The sequence below is a fragment of the Hydra vulgaris genome, chromosome 08 (assembly GCF_038396675.1).
Source record: "Hydra vulgaris chromosome 08, alternate assembly HydraT2T_AEP".
NCBI lineage: Eukaryota > Metazoa > Cnidaria > Hydrozoa > Anthoathecata > Hydridae > Hydra > Hydra vulgaris.
Genome location: NC_088927.1, coordinates 62,861,829 through 62,883,778, shown reverse-complemented (window position 1 = coordinate 62,883,778; position 21,950 = coordinate 62,861,829). Strand labels below are relative to the sequence as shown.

The following is a 21,950-nucleotide window of genomic DNA, read 5'->3' as shown; positions in this document are numbered from 1 at the left end:
AATTCTATGATAAATTCCCATAAATAAATAACTTTTGCAATTTCTAAAAAGCTAAAAGCAGCTTGAGTTCCTAACAAACTAAAAGAAGACAACACAAGCTTGACAACACAAGCAACATGCAATTATTTTTCAAAAAAATGCAACAAAACAATTGCAATATTTGTAAAAATAATCACCAAAAAAGAAGTCAACAGTATAACAAGAACAAAAATATAATTAAAAAAAAAATCAAATAAAAATACATTGATCAATTTTTATAAAATTTCAAACAAAAACAAAACAAAAAATTATTAAAGCAATTTAAAAAAATTTATACAACAATAGTAACTATGGCAACTTTAGTATTTATAGACATAAAATTTTATCTACCTTTCTATATAAAAAAACTGTTTTGTACAAGACTTTGTAACAACTATATTTATATAAAATAAAAATGAAACCCTTTTTAAACAATTATCGTTTAACATTTATTGAGCAATTGTGCTTTCTTTAGAAAAATTAACAAGAACAAAAAAATCAAAATTCAAAATCAAATAACATAAGAAATTATTCAAATATAAAACTTTTGAAATTTCAGTGAAACTTCATTTTCAGTAAATATCTAATTCTATTTTGACTTTCTTTATAAACAAGGTATTCACTCTGATGAAATGAACTGCTACGTGCATCAGTTTCCACTGGCTTTCCTTGTGGGACTGTCACAGTGTTACCATTTATTATTAAACTAGTATCCATGCTCGGATCTGTAAAAAAAAATAATTGAATCACATGCATAAACCATTAGTAAAGATAGATTGCAAAAAAATAAAACACTACAAATGTCATAAACTTTTATTAGTAATTTAAGCAAACTTTAGTAACAAATTTAACCTAAACGTTGTGAGAAAACAGAAAACACTGACAAATTTCATAAACTTTAAGTAAATTAAGAAAACTTTAGTTAAAAATTTAAAATTGAGTTTAAAATTATTTAAAACCAGTTTTATGGTGAAAGTTAGATTGGCTAAAGGTGAAAGCTGTCTCAAGAAAAAGACTATTTTTTCTTTTTGGTTTTGACCCTAAGTACTTGTATCTGGTTATCAGATTGTATTAGAAATCAGTTTCACACTATTCAAACATCAACATAATCTAGCTTATGTTTCTCAGGTTATCAAACATTTTGACTAACCATGAGCGAGAATAGGTTTTTTCAAACTGAGACGAGACCGAAACGAGAAGTTAGTACTTCTCGTGAGACCAGGAACAAGACCCATTTCTCCCGAGAAGCGAGAACGAGATCTCGCTCATGGTTAATTTTGACTAGTCCAAACTCAAGCATCTTATTCTTGATCTTTACAATATTGAATTAAAATAAAAAATCTGTTTGGCATTATATCTGATTTGCTTAAGAATATATATTTATGAACTTTATTTGGATTTGTAAAAAATATTTGTATCAGAAAACTTAATAGATATTTTAATATTGACACTATAGAGAAATTAAAAAAAATGTCAATTATATTATTAATATTACCAATATCGATTATTATTATATCCAATAATGCAAACATAAAAGTTGTAAGTTTATTTTTAAATTACCTGGCTCTTGCCTTCCCTTTGCCAAAACAGAATCATACCCTTTTGGGGGTGCTTTCAACGAAGAATCATCTTGAGTAATAATATGTTGTTTTCCAATTGCTACTTCATTTAAAAACATAATACCTGTACCATCACGTGCAGTACCAACTAAAAAATTTTAATTTATTTTAATTTTATTTTTAAAAATTGAATAAAACAATTAAAATGTTCATAAAATAATTTATTACTAATAATCAATAACGGTTGTTCAAAAACTGCTTAATGTGTTATAATGATTGCTCAAAAGATTCGAATTTGATAAAAAAAATAAAACAATAATAATGGTAAAACAGTAAACTTTCTTATCTTAAAGTTTGAATATAAATGTTGCAAAATATTTAAGCAAGTTACACAATCCTTTTTTAAAGTACTCACAAGAACAATGGAAGATCAGTTTCTATTCTACACTTCACATTTTTGCTTCTAACAAGGCTGCAAGAGATCTGCTCCAGTTTCTGCAACAATATTCCATACAAGGATGGATTTGAGATTTATAGAGATAAAGAATAGAATACAGAGTTAAAAAAGATATGCTAACTTTGAAAGTGGATTTGATATAAGATTTCCAAGAAAGATTGGAAGTAAGAGTTAATCTTAGAAGATGAAGGGTAAATGACTAGTTGAGTACATTACCGTTTATAAATGTAGGAAGATCTAGATTGTTGCAATAACGATTAGCTGAAAAATAATTGTGTTTTAACTGAGTTAAAGTTCACCAGCCATTGAGAGCTCCATTTTGTAGCAGAGGTGAGGTGAGCAGAATTGACATCGTCTAGCTTTATAAATCTCATCTTTTCTCTTCCAGTAATTTCCAACTCTAATAGTGGTTGCTTGCAGCTTTGTTAAAAATGAAGATGTTGAAAAAAAACAAAACAAAAAACAAACAACAATTGGCTACTTATTCATCTGCCACAAGCAATAAACAAATAAATAAATATTTCCTGTAAATTATCAGCTTAACCATATGTTTTGTTGCGGAGAAAAAATGACCTGATTTTGGTGGAAATCTTCTTTAATTACCCTATGGTAATAATAGTGATGTAATGTAAGTTAAATTATAGTGTCAAAATATAACATATTTTTCTGATTAGATCGCTTCTAATGGAATTTTCTGAGTAGACCACTTCTAATAGGATTTTCTGAGTCGACCACTTCTAATGGGATTTTCTGAGTAGATTACTTCTAATGGGATTTTCTGAGTAGATCACTTCTAATGGAATTTCATGAGTATTTCACTTCTAACAGAATTTTCTGAGTAGATCACGTCTAATAGAATTTTCTGAGTAGATCACTTCTAATAGAATTTTTTATTTTCATTTTAAAATAGTATTGAATTCACAGCAACATGTTAAAAATTTTTATATGATTTACAATACCGAGTATATCATTTCTAATAGAATTTTCTTATTTTCATTTTAAATTAGTATTGAATTCACAACATTATGTTAAAAGTTTTATATGATTTACAATGCCAAGTAGATCACTTCTAATGAAATTTTTATTTAAAGTTAATATTGAATTCACAACAACATGTTAAAAGTTTTTAAATGGTTTAAACATTTTTTTAGATTTTCTTTTTTTTTTGCTTAACATAAGATAAATGGTATTTTCAGTGTTAAATTAACCATCCTATTGTCATTTAAAGCTTATTTTATTCTTATTTTATACTTTTTATCTTATTTATATATATGAAATAAGTAAATATATATATGAAGAAAGTAATATTTTTATTTTTTAGAGTTTGGGTGAGACGTTGGTAATTCCTTTCACTATTCTTTGTTTTTTTTTCTTTTTCTGAAAACTTCACAAAATTAGTAATTTGCGTCTTCAGATGCATGTTATTATTTGTTACTCTTTTTTTTAAATCTTTTTTTTCACTTGATATGAACTCTTCATCAAGTAACCTTGTCGTCCTTCCTGCACTCAAACTAAACTTTTAAATAACAATATGCTACTAAATTGCTTGCGGGTTTGTTTTTATAAATAATCTTTATTCATTAACAAACCTTTTCATTTTTAAAATCGGGTAATATTACTTGTGGGTTTGTAATATTTTTCTCTTTACAAATAACTCTTTTCATTTTAAAAATCAGCTAAGATTGCTTGTGGGTTTGTATTTTTTTTTAATCTTTTTTTAGTACTTTTGCTTTGAAATAAAAAATTTTTAAAATAAAATTTAACAAAAAAACATACAACATAATTTTGTTTAAAAGTAATATAAAAATATACTACAAATGTAGGAGGACAAGGGTGGGGATGCAAATGAAATATTTGTATTTTATGTTATTTTACTTTTATATTTATATGAAAAATTTTTATCCTTTCAAAAAAAATATTCCGCTCCTTTAATCCTTTAATCAGAAATACTCCTTTTCTTCAATAAGGCTAAAAATCACGATTTAATTACAAATGTCTTGACAACGCATCGCTAAATATTGTAACTCCGTGTAAAGAATAAAAAGTAGAAAATAAAATATAGCAAAAATATTTGCTAAAAAATTTAATCTTTTTTGTACTAAAAAGCGGAAAATAAACTTTTTAACTTAAATTTAATAGTAAACTAAAGATTGACAGGTGTGTTTCTATACAAACCTTGTGCAGAACTGTCAATCTTTAGTATACTGAACTATTAAATTCAAGTTAAAAAGTTGATTTTCTACTTTTTAGTACAAAAAAGATTATATTTTTTAGCAAATGCTTTTGCTATATTTTTTTTCATTATACATATGTTTTTTTACTTTATTTTTCATTCAAAAAATAAAAGTTTAAATAATGAATAAAAAAATTCTTTTATTAACTATTTTAAATTTTTCATTTTTTTTCAAGCAAATTTCTAATAACTGATAATACATATAACATTAGTATTAGTAATTAGTAACTGGTGTGAGCCAGTGAGTGTAGTATTAACACACTATGACAATTTGCTTGATTGCTGCCTATCCAGCAATTAAGACCTCGCTTGGCAAGCTATTCCATAAATTGACTGTTTTCACGACGCGCTTGCTTAGTGATTTTTTTGACATATTTAAAGCTGTGACCTCTTGTTTGAGTTAGTTGAATACTTTTTGACCTCTTGTTTGAGTTAGTTGAATAATTTTTTAGATTGCTTCCAAATTGTTAAAACCGTTGAAGAATTTCAAAAGTTGAATCATATCTCCTCATTGTCTTCTTTTGTCAAGGTAGTCAAGTCAAGAGCTTTTAGACGATTCTCATAGTTAATTTTTTTAAGTGGTGGTATTAATCAAGTTGCACGAATTTGGACTCTTTCTAATAAATCAATTTCTCCCTTTCGAATAGGTGGCTAAACTGGTGCTGCAAACTCTAACAGTGGTCGCACAAAAGAAACATAAAAAACACTCAGCAGTCTAATATCTAAACAAATAAAACATTTCTAATACCACCCAACATTTGGTTGGCTTTGCCTATGCATACTATTACATGATTTTTCCATTTCAGATTGCTTGAGAAGATTACTCCAAGATCACTTTCAGATTCTGTTACGTTTAACTTTTGTTCATTGATATAAAGGGGTAATTTTATGTTATTCTGGCCAAAATGCATGACCATACATTTTGAAATATTCAATTTCACAAGCCAGTCTTGAGTCCACTTAAGAGCTAAATCAAGATCTAATTGCAAAGAAAGATTTGATGCACTGGAAAGCATTTCATTTGAAATATTGGTGTCATCTGCATACAGCTTGGTTAAGTTTTTTAGAGTGGGTCAATTACTGACCTCTTGTGGCACACCACTGGTAATTTCTGCCCAAGAGGATACATTTTCACTTATCATAACTCTATTTTCGTTCTTTTAAAAATACTTCGATCCATTGTATTGTCCAAATATTCTATAAGCTGTTAGCTTAAGCAACGATCTTTTATATGGCACTGTGTCAAATGTCCAAAAATCCAAAAAAACAACATCAACAGGTTTACCATTCTCTAAGGCGGTTGAAATAAAATCAAGTGTTTGAAGTAGATTTGTTTAGCATGATTTATTTTTAACAAAACTGTGCTGTTGCTTGACTACTAGTTTGAACTTATATTAAGAAGTTTCAAGTTAACATCTGATTATACCTTCCATTATTTTACATGCAATTGAGGTAAGTGACACCAGTTGGTAGATTCCTGCTTTTTTCACCTTTTTTGTACAGAGGAGTGATATTTGCTGATCTAAATTTCACAGGCAGTTTGCTGGTTTTAAACAACTCTTTAAAAATACACCTAAGTGGAATGGCGAACGCTGATGCACAATTCTTTAAAACAGCTGAATGTAAATTATCAACACCTTTTGACTTGTTATCTTTTAAGTTTTTTAATGTTAGATAGGCATCTTCATATGTAAAATCTTCATTTGTCATAATGAATGTTTCAGTAGTTCTTAAATCAAAAGAAGGCAGTAGACATCTTTCACAAATGCAGCTTGATAATTCTTATTTAAGATGTCAGCAATATCTTTTGAATTTTGAGTGGTTTCACCATTTGCTCCCTTTAATGCTTTTATAGCACCTTTGACTGCTTAAAGATTGTTTATGTAACTGTAGAGAAGCTTTGGATTCTTGGTTGCTCTTTTTATTAGTGTAAACTCAAAGTTTTGTCTCACTTTTTAAATCTCGTCTGCTACATTTTTGCAGATCATTTTAAATTTAAAAACCGGGTCTTTCCATTTACATGAGCAGTTTTTATATTTTAAAATGTGTTTTCTTCTAATAAAAAACTTTAACCTAGCATTAACCCAGGTTGGCCTGATATTTAAAGAGTTTAATGTCTTTTTAACTGGAGTGAAATGATACATGCCACCTCAGTATAAAAAATCAGTTTATCAAACATTTCTTCTATTTTTATTATTTGCAATTAGATCGGATATTAGTTCAAAATTGGAATTAGCAAACATAAATCTTTGCTTACTTTTTATTGTCATGGATTGCTTTATTAGACAAGATGAAACTGAAACATATTATTAGATAGCCTCTGTTTATGTTTCCCAAAACAAATTTTGAATCTATTTTGTTAACACTTGCTGACTGAGTTGTCAAGAACAATTATAAGGTATTCACAAGTTGCTCATCTGACAGCTGGAAAGTAGGTATGTTAATATGCGATATTTAAAATTATCATTTAAAATATCTGTAAATTTATATTTAATTCCGTTCTCATTTGAAATTGCATCAACACAGCCATTTGACCAGATGATTGATGAGAAACTGAAGTCGCCCATGATTACTTATCATTGAACTTATATTTGATAGAAAAATTCTGTACAATTCTTGTAGTTTAACACCTTAAAAAAAAAACTTTTTTTGATAAAAAAATTATAATTTTTTAAAAATTATTTTCTAACTTTAATAACTATAATTTAATAATAATATAATTTAATAATACTTTTGAATAAACTATCTTTTGAGATCCAACTTGACATTTTTACAAAAAAAAATTTTTTTTTGGCATTTAGGGTCTTGTTGCAGTATTCAGGCTTGAGGTGGATGAATGCGCCAACAAATGACTTCTGATCTCACAATTCAAATTGACTAAGAGCTGGTTGAAAGAACTTTGACTGCCATTGATAGACATACCTGGTACCTTACTGTAGAAATGATATCATTGAAATTTTTCTTTTCCCAAGCACCATTAAAGTAAAAATCTACCATCTCTTAAAAACTTTTAAAAACTTCAACATTCTAACTCAGAAAGCCTGTTATGGCTGGACTAACAAAAACTATTACTAAAGAAAAGTATTGTTTTTGCTTGAATCAAATCAAGCAAAAAATAGTACTTTTGTTTCCTTCGTGTTACCAGTATCTTGGTCGTTTTTCAAACTTCTAGAAATTAATTGTTTAACATAGCTCTCACAACCACCAGATGGGGAAAAAATTAGTGCTTTTAAAAAGTCAATGTTTCGTTCAAAACTTTCTGTGCAAAAATAAAATTGCAGAGAGAGGAATTGAAATGATCGCAAACACAAAGATTCTCACAAATGATATCAAGAAAAAATGACAATGGATTTTGCAGCTTGTAGAACTGTAGCAGCTTGTAATATTGTAATTTAAGTTTTAAAAAAATTGTAAAGTAATTTAAAAAAAGAATATTTAAGCAATAAAAGTTCTTTTTTTGTTTTTTCTTCCAAAAAATATTTGTCATAATAAAAATATATTTTACTTTTACATAGTAATAAGCATGTGCATTCATTTTGCTTGACAAAGTTCCGAAAGCAATGAACATTGAATATATTTATTGTTATTATTTTTCCAAATAAAAAAAGTTGCATCTGTTCTGCTATTGTACTTTTAAAAGTTCAACTTTGTTTAAACATCGGCCTTAGTGAGATAATATAAAAATCTAGATCAACACAAAGCAGTATTTGTATCAGTATTAGTTAATACATTGAACTAGTTATAAATTTCCAAATGAAACACAAATTTCTGGGCTTCAAAATCTTTTAATCAAATTGTACACATCCAAAATTTTTTTGATAACATCATAATATGATTTTCATTTCACCAAATTTTCAGTAAAAGACAGTCCATAATTTATACTATTTTGCTGAACTGTAGCGCATTAACACTTAGGATTTTTTTGTGTTAGCAACCTCATTCTGCCACCAAACTTACTTAGAGATAGCATTTTTGTAGCTCTGCTACCAAATGTAGAATCTGCATAGAATTCTACATTTGGTAGATCAAGTCACGCTGCTACACAGCTATATATAATATAATAGTTATATATAATAATTTTATAATAAAATTTATTCTTATGTCAGAAATATATAAAAAAGAAGAAATTTATTAATTTTATTGAGTTACTCCATATTTTATAAATTATCAAAATTGATATACCATATCCTGCAGACTTTGCATGCTCAGAAGCAAAATATATTCCACGACCTACTCTCCCACCGGAATGAGGCATAATACGTAAACCACTCTTTAAAATTGCAACGACAACGGCTACATTAGTTCCATGCCATAACAATTTTCGATTTTTGATATCATTGTGAGCTGAAAATCTTTCATCCTATAAAAAATCCTTTAGAAAGTTTAAGTAAATTTATTTTATAATTTATATAGAGCAAACCTTTTATTGGCTACTTATCATAACAAAGACTAGCCTCGCCCATTCGATCAACTTCCCAAACATCAAGCAGTTTAATATTTCCATAATTGCTTTTAGTTTGTTCTATGTAATTGTTTATGATCTAAAACCAAATAAGTCAATGTTGCACAAAAAGTTGAGAAAAATAACAAAAAATTTAAAAAAAGCTTCATAATATAGAACTGTAACAAGTGATACTGTATTTTATTTAGTCTAATTTATGTAAATTAGTCTTTTTACAAACTTCACTATAACTTTATTTATTTCTATTATAGTATAAACTATAGTAACTATGTCAACTATATAGTTTAAACTTATAAGTAACTACGACTACTATAGTTCCAACAACTAACTATATTATAAATATACTATATTGTAATATAGTGTAGTTGCCATTCATCAATATAAGAATATCAAAAATATTGCAATAATTGCTTAAATTCAAAAACCACTGCAAGCATCAAGTTGTTACAGAAAAGAAATCAAATTTAAGATCAGCTGCCAACTCTAAACAAACAATAAGTGAAGACTTTTTGTCAAGACTGGAGAATATATTACTGTTATCAACAAATCTCCACGTCTCAATTTATGTTTAACTATTGGTTGTAAAAATTTTTAGTACCAAAAATGCAATAATTTTTAGGAACTACAGTCGTTACATTTTATTAAAGATTTTTAAAGTTTAGGTTATTATGGATTTTTAAGTTCAAATGTCAATTTAGATTAAACTTTAGATATCATGTTTCTGTTCAGATGGTTTTTCTTATTATTCCTCAGCCAATGTTGTTATTGATAACTTTAATATGTATCATATTGAATGGGTTGGTTTTAGTATCACTGACCCTGCTGGCTCACAGAATGCAAAAATTTTTGTCTTTCTGAATCTCTTACTCAAATAGTTAATTTTGTAACTTGTTTTCCAGACAACCCAAATCTCTTACCTTCACTTCTTGAATAGTGTTTTATCTTTTCCTTTGGTGGTTCATTCTACTAAAATTACTAAAATTTCTTACAAAATTACTAAAAGATCTTACCAAAATTTTTAACTTAAACTTCTTCTACATCAGATTTATCCATTCATTCATTTCACTTCTTATAACTTTCTTAGAAATGATTAGCAAAAAGCATGCAATCACACTTTATTCCTGAACATGCATATAACAATTTAACTGTGGTCAAGTAGTTGAAAAAATAAACTATATGCATGGTCAGGTTTAGAGTGCAATCATATGCCTTTCCCAACCAATTCTGCTCTCTTTAAGGCTGAGCTAAGGGATTCTTTTTGTGATTTTCTTTGTGATTGCCCTTGGGCTGATGTTTTTTGTTTCTCTGCCAAATAGTGCCTCTTTTACAATCTCCTAGATTTAGACAAGCAGGAAACTTGTATTGGAAGATTTTATTGCTTCTTGTCAACTTTAGGTCAAATCTTACTCTATTTTTCTATTATTGTAATTATTTACTATTTTTCTTTACAATGGCAAAATAATGGAGTAATAGCCTGATGCCCAATTATTTTCAGATAGTTAAATCTCATGTGCAATATTGTTAACATTACTATTTTGATGAATAGTAATACCTACAACTGAATCTTCTAATTTAAGTCTTTTAGGGAACATTCACTACTGCCCTCTGATGGAAACCATATATACACTTCATTTCAAAGCTCTACTTAGCTTGTCACTCTTTTTCATGCTCAACACACTCTTACTCCTGATTCCGCCCTCTACCTCTATAAATTTTATTTCATCTTTTTTCATCCTTTATAATTCCATTTCATCATTGTATGAAATACTGTTGTCATTTTTGAGCTGGTTCAACTTATGAGGCCCTTTCTCTTTTAGACAAGGTCCAACATAATACTTACAAAGGTTTTTTAATCTTGTATTAATTCATATATTGCTCTTTTGCATTCCAGTTTTCTGCTAACTCTTAACGTAATTGTTGGAAGTGAATTTATTTTCAGAAAAGTTTAAAGGTTAAAAAAAGGTTAAAAGTTTAAGGAGTAAGTAGTAATTATAACTTAACATAAATTATGGTTAAAAGTCCAACCTTTATACGCCTATCTACAACAATTGTTTACTATTGTTATATTATTGTCAACTGTATTGTTTCATTGTTGCTATTTTTTATTTCATAAAAATCTTAATTTTTTTGAAGCTAAATTGCTTTAATATCTATTTCAGAATTTATCCTTGTTTTGAAGACATCATAAAAAACAAAATTTTTTAAAGTTTCAGCATTTTTTTGTTTAAAAATTTTATTTATTATGGCAAAATATTAACGCAATAGGTAATAGCCTGACGCTCCATTTTTCAGATTGTTAAATCTCATATTTTATCTCAGAATTTAGATTCTAGGGATTTATGAAAAATCTTTAAAAACTAAACATAAAAAAAAAAGGTTAAAACTCTATTTTATACATAGCAACTACATCCATATTATTGTTTAAAACTTTCAAAACTTTTATTGACAAGCAGTTATAATAAGTTGTTTAATGAGAAAAAACTTACCTTAAAAGTATCAGATTTACAATCAATATGCTTTAAGTCACATTTTAGAAGACCATAGTTTATATCTAGCGGATGGTCATCTTCAACCTTGAAAATAAATAACTTTATTAAAATTCAAAATTATACAAATTTTAACATAATTTTTATCACAAACAATTTTAAACAAATATAATTGAACAGTTGTACTTAATTTCAAAAAAAAATGTCAAAATCATTAAAGAGCTGTGGTACTAACATCATACCACACCATCAACCCGTGATAGCAACTACATACAATACCAGTAGTTTGTGGTGGCAACTACATACCATACCATAGGTTTATGATACCAAAATCATTAGATACCACTAGTTTGTAGGAATAACACAATTATTTTTTTGCTTAAGCATTTGAATTATAAAGAAATAAAATATAAATACCTCTTCCTTTTTCACAACAACATTCTGCAGACTTTGAGCGATTTCAATATCCCCAAGAACCTTGAAATAAAAAATAAAGTGATATTATAAATAGTTAATTTGAACAACATTTTACTGTAAACTTAACTTTTTACCGTAAGCATGTCCATTTTCATTTGCAATGTCTCACGATCAGAAATAGTTGGCGGCCTTTGTCTACCAAAATTATGTGGTATTAGGGTAAAAAAGCGAGAAGATAAATCTTGAAGTTTTGAGGACTTATTTTTATTTATCTCTTCTTGAATTTCTTCTAAAACCTAAAACAAAATTAAACAGAAAAACAATAAAATAGAAACCAGAAAATTACCTGTTTACATAAACTATAATATTTAAAACTACTTGCATTAATTACAAAAAAAAAAAAAAAAAAAAAAAATTAAAACATAATACAAATTATTAATTAAAAATTTGTGTGTTTCTATCTATCTCTATCTATATATCTATATATTTATATATATATATCTATATATATCTATATATACATATATATATCTATATATATCTATATATACATATATATATATATATATATATATATATATATATATATATATATATATATATATATATATATATATATATATATATATATATATATATATATATATATATTTATTTATTTGTATGTCACTGATAATATATATCGTCGCGTTGGTTTGACAAGGTTCTAACTGAAATTTTTTATATTAGGAGAATTTATATCAAATCTTTTAACTTTTTTTTAATGTTTAATTAAAATTATTTAAATTATTTATATTTTTTTATTTGTCCATATACTCTTTTATTGGTTGATGTATAAAAATACATAAATAAACAAAAAACTATTATATAAATATTTTTATTTAGACAATAATAAAAAAAGAAAAAACGACTTATTTGCTATTCTCCTAATATAAAAAAAAATTAGTTAAAACCTTGTGCGTGTTTAAAAAAAGAGGTAAAATCAAGAGTGTATAGCATTTTGTAAAAAGCTAGAATCCAGAGCTATACCTTACTGTGTAAAAAAACTTGTAGATCTTCACCATGTTTGCAAAAAAAACTCCAAAAAAAACAAGATATTTATAAACACTGTGAGGAGACTTTCGAAACAATTTAGATAATTTATTTGATATAGCACATGCTGATGCTTTGGAATGGATAAAAATACATAAACAAAAAGAACCAAGGCATCCAGGATTCTTTTTTGAAAAAGAAGAAAGGACAAGAAAGAGAAAATTCAAAGAAGAAAAAAAAAAAAGACATTAGCAAATGTGTCTATTGAGTTTTTTGTATTTCTTACTACAAAAGATTTTATACAAACGCAAAAACATCACAATCACACACCAGCACCGATGAAAGCTCTGAGGAACCCTTACTGTCTACCTCTCAAATAGTTCAGAGAACTAAAACTTATTTGTAGAAAAAAAAGTTCTGAAACAATAACAAAAAAAAAAGAAGGAAGAACTTTATCATGTTTTAGGCTAAAAAGATTATACTACAGGGCCATTAAAAGAAGCTAGTGTATTTTTGAAACAAAAACTAGACAGGGAATTACTATTTTTTGCTTGCGCCATCTCGTGTATGAGCTGGTTTTAAAATGTGTATTTGAAACAAAAATCCACAAAGTCACAAGTAGCCCTAATATCCCAATGTTCAAAATGTTTAGAGACAACTGGAAAACTATTGATCTGGCTGCTATTGAAACATACACTGATATCGTCAAACAACATTTAGTAATACAACATTTAAAGAATTGTTGACATTTTATAATCAAGAACTGCAAAATCTGTCGTATGTGATGATTATCGGGAATTAATTGTTAATTTCTTAGAAGTTAATAATTAGAAAAAAAATTAAAATCAGACCTCTTGGAGCAATGAATTAAGCGAGGGGGATGGCTAGAGCTATTTACTCTTTAAGGATATGTTTTTTGAAATCCCAGATCAAAATTAGCGCCAAAGATAAACAAGCACTTTGATTTTGTATCTGTCAAGAGCATATATTGATTAAAAATTTGTGAGAACTTGATTAAAAATTAGTGAGAACTTCCTCCAGAGACATGTTTCAATGTGGGATGAAGATGTTGTCTATATAGAGGCAAAAAGAAAAATTCTTTCCTTAAGTGCAGTTAATGATGCAGCTAAAAGAGCATTAAAACTTATTAAAGATTTTCATTTTTTGATCACTGCAAAGGAAGAACAAAAGCAATTTTTGCTACGCTGTGTGCAAGAGCATAGAAATCTGTATTTAAACTGTAAAAAAGAGATCTTTAAAGAAAAATATATCCTGGTTGATCTGTAATTTTATATTCTTTTAATAAATATTTTATAAATATAAGTGTTTCAATCGATTTAGCCACATAACAAGAAAGGGTTAAAAACAGCAATTTTCAAAACCTTCATAGTTCTGTCGGCATGCATTAATTTTGTTGTAGGAAGATAAAACTTTGTAAGTAAATCTATTATATTGGTTACTTAAATTTTTTTTTTTTAAAGATTTGTCATGGAAAAAAAATTATCAAAGTTACGTCGCCATTGGTTATTTTTTTAACTTATAAAAGTGTAAACTGTTAGCGTTAAAAAAGTCTATATTTGACACATATTTTTATTGCATATCTAGATTTTGTTACATTAAAAGTTTTGGTCATTAAAAGAAAATATCCTGCTTTATCTGCAATTTTATATTCTTTTAATAAATATCTTATAAAATGTTTTAATTTTATGTTTCAATTGATTTAGCTACATAACTGGAACGGTTAAAAACAGCAATTATCAAAATCTTCAGAGATCTGTCAGCATGCGTTAACGTTGTTGTACGAGGATAAAATTTTGGATTTAAGTTAGTCTAGATAGTTTAAAAAGAAATAGGGGGTATGCATTTTGAAAATCCAAAAAAAAAATTTCGCTAATATAATAGACACCCTAATATATATATATATATATATATATATATATATATATATATATATATATATATATATATATATATATATATACATATATATATATTTCGAAAATGTTAAACAAATTTGATGTAGGATTGTCCTTTATAAGCTACCTTATCTAATAAAATAACTTCTTTGGTAATGTGACGGCAACCATCTTGTCATCTGTTGTTTTTGCTTGAAAAACATATGTTTTTTCATTAAATTTATTTTATACTATTTATTTTAATACTATTATTTAATTAATTAATAATTATATAATACTATAAAATAATAATTATATCGATTTTAATAAACAAAAATAATATATATGATATATATATATATATAATATATATATATATATATACACATATATATATATATATATATATATATATATATGTATATATATATATATATATATATATATATATATATATATATATATATATATATATATATATGTATGTATATATATATATATATGTATATATATATGTATATATATATATATATGTTTATACATATATACATTATAGTTTTCTACAAAATCTTGCTTACTGGAGCTAAATATTATTGAATGACTTAACTTACTTGAGTATTTTACTGGAGCTAAATATTATTTGGTGACTTAACTTACTTTGTGTTTGTAGATAAACTGTGTGAAGTCAGAAAATGGTTGAAAATAAATGTGACCATTTTATATAACCATTTTTTGACTTTATCACATTCATATTGACCACATATTTTGAACTACCATTGCAAGTTAATATTTAATTTCACAATTTGAATTAGGTTTAGATAGAATTTAATTTTAGCTTGTTGCTGAAAATCAGTGGAAAAGCAAATTGTTCAAATGTTTCATTGATTTGAACTGCAATATGGTTGTATGGTCAACCCAAAAAGAGTCTACCAAACAATGTACTTCCAACAATGGTTCAAAAGAAGGAAGAACCAGTGAGTCACATGTTCCTAAAAAGAAAGATTTTTGTATTAAATTAGATTTACTGTTTGACATTTCACACAAAGATGCAAGCAAATTAAAATTGACAAAGATAGGATATTTCTGGAAGACCAACAGAATGCTCCTATGATGAAGATGGCTGGAGAAAATGTATAATCTCAACAAGAAGAGGGAGCAACAAAGCGTCAACAAGCAGAACTAAAAATAAAGCAGGATGAGGAAGAGAGAAGACAACAGGTAAATGCTGTTCTTAAGCTTATCTGTAGCCAAATTAATCTTGCTAGTGATATTGATAGCAAAGAAACAGAAGTTGGTGACACTCCCAATGAAGATGATGATTAAAAAATAGAAAACACGATTTATCACAAGAAACTGCTAACCAAATCAACTGACGGTAAACAATACTGTGATTGCTAGAGCAAGCAGAAAAGACCTCTAAAGTACATGATCAACAGTCCACCACAAACGCATCATGTACCATTCATCAACTGAAAATCAAATTTGGGAGAAATAAATGTCAGGTGAGGAACCACATATGGCTGTCCACTGGGTTGGTAAGATGATGGTACTGTCTCTCATCATCAACTAGCTATTGATGTAACTGTTCATAATCTGGAGAAAATATTGGGTATCGTAAAGATAATATCTGACTCTAGACTGGCACGACCAAAAGCAACCCTCCAGTTACTGACCATATGGGATGTTGCAAATAATATTGATGGTATGTGTTTCAACAAAACAGCATCAAACAAGGATTCCAAATATGGCGAAGTAACTACAAAGTACGTTGGGGAAATCTATGAAAATGTACAAAGTAATTATTGGGCAAATGTACAAAGTAGTTATTTGGGAATTCTAATTAGTTCTGCTTGGATCCAGCAGTGGGCCGAACATAACTCTATGAGAATGATAATGCCAACAAGCAGTATTGCTTTTGCCTGCCAGGAGCTTATAACTAGGCTAGGGAGCTTATCACATGGCTAAAGTCATTTATTGTATAAAGATTTACCTCTTTAGAAATGAACTCAAGCTGACTATGAAAAAACATAAAAAACTTTTTTCTGTTTTTTCATAGTCAGTGTGAATTTTGTATCGTTGCACTAGCATGGATTGCCTGTCCAATATGGTAGTTGTAGTGTTAAAATGACATCATCATGTCCAGCTTGTGACATCATCATCAACTACTGGTTTGCAGTCACTTAGGCTTGATGTAACCATTTTGAAAAGAACTAATCCAAAGACCTGGGAAAAAATTACTAAATTTAGCGATACTAAATCAATTGTTAAATCTGTGAAGGTTATCAATGACACTGCTAAACGTTCTGTTGCTCTTACGAGCACCTTTAATGGATCCATCACAAAAACTGAATCAGAAATGCATAAAATACTGATACAAGATGTAGAGGACATTCCAAATTGCTGCAAAAGCATCTTGATGACATATGCTACTGTTGCTACAGACTTAACTTTTGATCTTGCAAATTGCGTAACATTTGAATGTTATTCACATTATTTAAAGGGTTTTTTGTAAATATTTAATTGTTTATCATAGCTATGCTCATTAGAGATAACTCATGTTTTTTAAATATTATTGTTAAACTTCATAAAGTGGTTATAAACTAGTCGCATCTGTTGCCACTTTAACATAGTAAATTTTCATGTTCATTGATCAACCTCATCCAAAACACCTTAGATTTTGCGCTAAAGTTTTTTTTTATTAAAGGAACAATATCAAAAACTGTGCAAAATTGAACTAAAAAAAAATTTTGAAAACCCTAGTATGTGTGTATATATATATATATATATATATATATATATATATATATATATATATATATATATATATATATATATATATATACATATATATATATATGTATGTATATATATATATATATATATATATATATATATATATATATATATATATATATATATATATATATATATATATATAAATAAAGGTCTGACCATAAAACATAGAAACAAGGTCAGCAATTTTTTGCTGACCTTGTTTCTATGTTTTATCTCAAACACTTTCAGGTTGGCAGTTAGGTCGGCATTGCTGAATATATATATATATATATATATATATATATATATATATATATATATATATATATATATATATATATATATATATATATATATATATATATGTATATGTATATATATATATATATATATATATATATATATATATATATATATATATATATATATATATATGTATATGTATATATATATATATATATATATATATATATATATATATATATATATGTATATATATATATATATATATATATATATATGTATATATATATATATATATGTATATATATATATATATATATATATATATATATATATATATACACACACACACACATTTAGTGCAAATAATGTATATTTGAGGTGGTGAGAGTCAAAGTGGTATAACTCATTTAAACCTTAATTTTATTATTACCTGTAAAAACATAAACAGTCTTTTATTAACATCATCCAATATTTTTAAAATCTCTAACATTAAACCTGATTTTTTTGCATTTAATGAGATAAAACGCTCTGCCTTGAAAAGTTGTAGTGAAGTGAGTTATACCACTTTGACTCACACGACCTCATTTTTAAAATTTAATTTTAAAAATGAGGTGGTGAGAATAATTTTAAAAATATGTTAAAATGTTAATTTACAATAATTAAGAATGTAATAATCTCAATACATTATTGCCAAACTTAGTTTTAGTAGTATAAATGCTCATTTGTGGGTGTTTGTACGAAACCCATGGCAGTCATCGAGATAATAGCAAGAAAGAGTCTCTCAACACATTTTTATAAGAAAATTTGAACAAAAATGCAAATATCTAACTCATATAAATTTTAAGATAATAAATATAGTCTGTAGAAACTTAACTTATTTGTAGAAAGTTTTCTACAAATAAGTTAAGTTCTCTAAAAGAAAAGGGGAATGTAATATGTATATTTATTTAGAATATAATAAACTATAAAATTGTTTTGTATCGCATTTTAAATAACAAAAAGTTTAAAAAAAAAAGCAAACTGATGATTTAAACTTGCCACACAGCGATCTTAACTTTTTCAAAACCAGTAAGGGGCTTTAAAAGTGTGTTTTGATTAAGAACATAATTAAATATTTTAATTTTATAATTAAAACAAATCATTTTATTATTTTAATTTTATTTAAAAATAAAAAATGTTAAACTTACCCAATATAAAGTTAATAAGGAAATTTAGAGTTTTACAACTATTTTATCATGGCCCCGTTAAACATTCTAAACCGAGTGCACAACAATGACAGAATTTAGAAAACCATAAAAATACTATTATACTCTGTATAGTATTAGAAATCAACTTGGACGCTTTTAACTTATAATACACAAGGCATTGTAGATGTGCACGCAATAAGTACTTAAATTTCTTATTTAACTTTCATAAATCTTTGAAATATCTTTGAATCTCTCTATTATCATTATCATAAATATTATAATTATTGAATATACTTTTATTTATAAATAGTATGTATATTTTGTAATTTTTTAATATGTTTTTAAAGTGGCTAAAGTTTAATTTTTTAATGTTTTAGTAAATGAAACATGTTCTGTTTTGTTAAACCTTATTTTGATATAAGTAGTTATTTATTTTTTATTATTTTTGTTATTGTTAGATATTCAATCATATTTTATATGAATTTAATTATTTAGTACAGTGTTTTTTTCTGGTGGTGAGATTCAGGTTTAGATTCTATAAAGTTAAATTTACTTTTAAAGAACTTTACAAATTTACTTCTTAAAAAATATACGTTTTTTTTTTTTTTTTTTAGTTTCTAACTCAATAATTTTTTTTGTATAAAATGTTAAAAATGAATAACAATAGTTCGATATTTTAATTTTAGTTTATCTCAAATCGTAGGTCTTAAATTCTAACTTATCTTTATTTTCAGTTTTAAAGTTTGTATTTATCTTAATGTAATGAAGTTATACATTTACTTATAGGCTGTTTAAACAAAATGTGTTTGATTTTCTAAATTGTTGCAAAGTAACTGTTTGTATTTTTCACAATGACACAGGTTTCAAAGCGGAGGGGCACAATCATCGTATTCTAAAAAAAGTCCTCTATATCTAGAATAGGCAATAAGATTTTCCCTCAATTTATTAAAGGGAAGGGATTACCCTTATCAACAGTGAAGTGGGAGAAGTTAAAGTGGGCAGTGGAATTTACTTAACTACATATACAAAATAATAAAATTAAAATTAAAATTATCATACTTATTAAAAAATTAACAATTTACTAAGTTCTTTTTTTTTTTTTAATTTTTATCATTATTTTTTTGTTTGTCTGTTTTTATAACTTTACCTTTATTATCTTGTGATGGTAGTTATTACTCATGTTTAACTGCAAATAATATGTATTACAAACATTTTAAATTTAGTTGTTATTCTATTTTTTTAGTTCTACATTGGTGCTCTACCAGCTATCATATATTTACTTTATCTACTGTTAAAATATGGTTTTAACTTAGTAAACTTTAATCATTTTAAATTTACTATGTTGATCATTAGCTAATAGTTTAAAAAAGAAATTGGTTTGTTGCAATCAATGTAAGAATAATATTATTTTCTGGTTGAATTACAAAATTTGTCTGCACTAATAGCTATTAAGATTTTTTTATTTTGTGTAATAGCTGATTGTTTTTTTGTGTAATAGCTGATTGTTTTTTTGTGTAATAGCTGATTGTTTTTGCAATAAATATCTTTTATTACAGATTTTGATTGTTTTTAACAATGCTCTAGAAAAAAACATCAGCAACACGTAAATTGGTTTGCAGTGATAATCTTTAATAATTTTACTTCTTCAATCATGTCATAATTTTTTATTTTTATTTTAGATATATCTTACAATGTTTTATCAGCATTTTGAAGAACAAATAGAGGGTCTACACCTCATAAGGTACATAAGGTGTGGACTTAAATTTAGGGCAAATGCCTTCCCCCCTTTCCTTTATTTTTTTTATTATGGAGAGTGGATCCTGTAGAAAGTATAGTTTGAGAAGTGAGAGAGTGGTGGAAAAAAAAAACGCTGCACCAATTAGTATTTATGTGGTTATTTAATCTACTATTTGTTAATTAATAATGCAAACTTTGTTAAATTTTTGTAAACATACTTTTCTTTATATATTTTGTTTTGTTATTATGATTTCCAGTTGATACATGTAGTGTATTTTTTCTTTTTTTTAATTTGGTTACTTTTTTTAGATTAATTAGATGATAGACCAGGTGAATAAAAAAAAGCAATTGCTTTTACTCAGTAATTGGTCAGCTGTACGCGAATAAAAAGTTCAGCCATTTTGCTCAAATCATTACTCATGTAAAGCTGAGCAACTACTCAGGTTTTTTGGAGTAAATTGCTTAGCTTTGTGTAAATAAAAATTTAAGTGAGTGTGCTAAAATTTTTATTCACATAAAGCTGATTAATTACTCTAAGAGTAAAAGCTTTTTTTTTAATCACCCGGCCTGATGTATTTGTTTAATATAGACATACAATTTAAAACTATTGAAAACTGTAATGTTTTATTAGTATGCTAATAAATGCGTAAATAAAAATAACTTTAATTTTACAAAGTTATTAGGCATTTTTTTTGTATAGGTTATTGTATATCATCGATATTGTATATCGATGATATACAATAACCTATATGAACGAAAGTCTATGTAAAAATCTAACACAGGGTGACTGCCAGATCAGGGAATTCGGAAATCTGCAAAAAAATTAGGGAATAATAAGAGAATTTAGGTTAAATTTTAGAGCAATCAGAGAAAATGGCTCTTCATCAAACCTACGTAATTTAATCAAGTTTTATATTGTACAGCTAATATAAAATTTTAGAAAAAAATAATCCCTCAACCCTGTTTTATTTTGTTTCTTTTTGTAGAAATTAATAGAAGTCATAAAGTATTGAACATTAATTGTTAACTCAAAACAAAGATTTTTATATCATTCTCTTTTTTAAAAATTATTGAAATAAAGCGAAGTTATTAAAATGGTTGGTGTCAAATAGCTTACCATGACCAATATTATAAGGGTCATGGTAAGTTTGTTGTTCCACATATTCAATTCATCTTGTGTTTTTTGAAACTTTTTATAATGATGGTAATTAATTAACACATTTCAAGCAAGTATTCTAAATATTATTTAGACTGGTACTAATATTTAATCTTTTAATAAATATCAACATATACCGAAACATTTAAAGTTTTTTAAATTTATTTATAATAGAAAATCTTTTTTTATAGCTTTAAAAAGCAAACAATGAGTATAGTTTTTTTATATGTATATAGTTATTTTTCTACCTTTTACTAAAAAAGAAGGATTAAGTATGGGAAAGGTGTGCG

General features: G+C 26.3%; 1 protein-coding gene across 1 annotated transcript in view; it reads right to left on the bottom strand.

Moving 5' to 3' along the window:
• Positions 1-196: 196 nt before the first annotated feature.
• LOC100202139 (protein mono-ADP-ribosyltransferase PARP3) overlaps positions 197-21,950 on the bottom strand; it is a 67,008-nt gene continuing 45,254 nt past the window's right edge. Inside the window, exons 7-13 of the mRNA XM_065804139.1 lie at positions 11,767-11,928; positions 11,633-11,692; positions 11,216-11,302; positions 8,722-8,808; positions 8,450-8,627; positions 1,579-1,725; positions 197-743 (exon numbers count right to left, since the gene is read on the bottom strand). Of these exons, the coding sequence (XP_065660211.1) occupies positions 574-743; positions 1,579-1,725; positions 8,450-8,627; positions 8,722-8,808; positions 11,216-11,302; positions 11,633-11,692; positions 11,767-11,928 (891 nt within the window). The 3' untranslated portion in view covers positions 197-573. The remainder of the gene's footprint in view (positions 744-1,578; positions 1,726-8,449; positions 8,628-8,721; positions 8,809-11,215; positions 11,303-11,632; positions 11,693-11,766; positions 11,929-21,950) is intronic.